A 1,661-nucleotide genomic window follows, 5' to 3' on the forward strand; every position below is an offset into this window, starting at 1 on the left:
CTCACGCTACTCACAAAGATTGGCGTCGAGACGTCGCTGCGCTACGCCATCCAGATGATCATCGCGTCGGCGCTGGTTTGCGCAAAGCGCAAGGGCGTGGAGGTGGAGGTGGAGGACATCAAGAAGGTGTACTCCCTCTTCGTCGATGTCAAGCGCTCGACGCAGTTCCTCGTCGAGTACCAAAACGAGTTCCTCTTCTCGGAGATGCAAGACAACGACGCCGACATGACCGACGCGCGCACCTGAGCAGGCCGGAGCCGCTGTCGTCCCACTGTTCACTCGGCCGTTCATTCACTGGGTCCGTTTTGCTATAATTAGGCGACACGCTCAACGCAGCCGCTCCGACTAATCGATTTGGCACGAGTGCCGTCTGTGTCTGTGTCTGAACTCGCGTCGAACGGCTGGCACCAGCGACAACGCCCTATCAAACTGGCCAAAATAACACAGTCAGAGCAAGCGACATCCTCCGACGAGGTCCCCCCACACGCCGACGACGAGAACACACACGCGTCACGCGCCGCCTGCGCCCCCCGCGGCCCGCGCCGCGTCGCGCTCGGAAAACGGAATACGCCGAGCTGTGTGTACGGCTCTTACGTCGCTTGCGCAGGCTAGAAGGGCGTGGGGGCTGGGGGCTGTGAGGTGTGAGTCAGCGGACAGTGTCAGAGAAAGTTGCTTCCCCCAGGATTAGTGTCTTCTCTACTGAGGGGACGAACTCACTACGGCTCTAAGGGCGGCTGGGCGGGGCTGCGGCCGGAGCTAAAAATGAGATATTCTTATCTTTTTGCCCCCCTCCGAGACAAGGGACAGAACCACACCAGTATAGACCAGAGGGACTGCGCCTAGCCCCCGCTTGCCCTGACTGCACAGGATAGCGTGCCCCGATTACGGCGACACATAGCGGGGGACACTGCGCAAGGAGGGGGTGCGTCGACTTTCTTTTGTCCTCTCGGGGGAATGTTCTCTCGGCGCCCATGGCCTTCTGAGGTTTCGTACTAATGACGTCCCTTCTTGGCACTTCGGGCGTCGGTGTGTGCGTATCTGTGGTGTCTAATTCCTCCGGTATGCTATATAGGTTTCCCGAGCTGAGACCTCCTTGCTACCCCAGCGTATCTTGCTGAAGCCTTCCGCTGGCGGGAGGTCCCCAGTTCGAAACCTGATCGACCCTTACATCTTTTGTTCACGGGTGTATGGCTCGCCTGCTTACCCGTGACGAAATACGAACGCACACCAAGCGCTGCCTAAGCGTGAGGACGCGATTTCGAATTCGGAGGTGCATCTGAGCAAAATTGGGCCCGCTCAGGTGTGAAAAAAATTATAAGGGTCAAGCTGCCGATTCGATCCGGAAGCCACTCGACCACCGAGCGGCCGACGGCCGAAGTGAGCAGAGTAGATCAGATGGTCTAGAGGAGGCGTTCACTCGGCGACCGATACCCGTACCTCGAGGTAACACATTACCGGGGGAATTAGACACAACAGAAACGCACACACCGACGCCCGAAGTGCCAAGAAGGACGTCATTAGTACGAAACCTCAGAAGGCCATGGGCGCCGAGAGAACATTACCCTCGCCTCCTCCGCCGCCATCGCCACCGCCGCCGTCACCACCGCCGCCGCCGTCCCCTCCGCCCCCGCAGGTGCCGCCGCCGCCCTCCCCACCACCGT

General features: G+C 59.8%; 1 protein-coding gene across 1 annotated transcript; it reads left to right on the forward strand.

The window, feature by feature from the left end:
- Nucleotides 1–18: 18 nt before the first annotated feature.
- EMIHUDRAFT_256467 (hypothetical protein) lies at nt 19–246 on the forward strand (the record flags this gene model as incomplete). Its single annotated transcript, XM_005767581.1, has 1 exon — nt 19–246. A coding segment is annotated over one exon (228 nt), but the record flags the coding sequence as incomplete, so codon positions are not given.
- Between the last annotated feature and the right edge of the window lie 1,415 nt (nt 247–1,661).

Source organism: Emiliania huxleyi (assembly GCF_000372725.1).
Source record: "Emiliania huxleyi CCMP1516 unplaced genomic scaffold EMIHUscaffold_4835, whole genome shotgun sequence".
Taxonomy (NCBI): domain Eukaryota; phylum Haptophyta; order Isochrysidales; family Noelaerhabdaceae; genus Emiliania; species Emiliania huxleyi.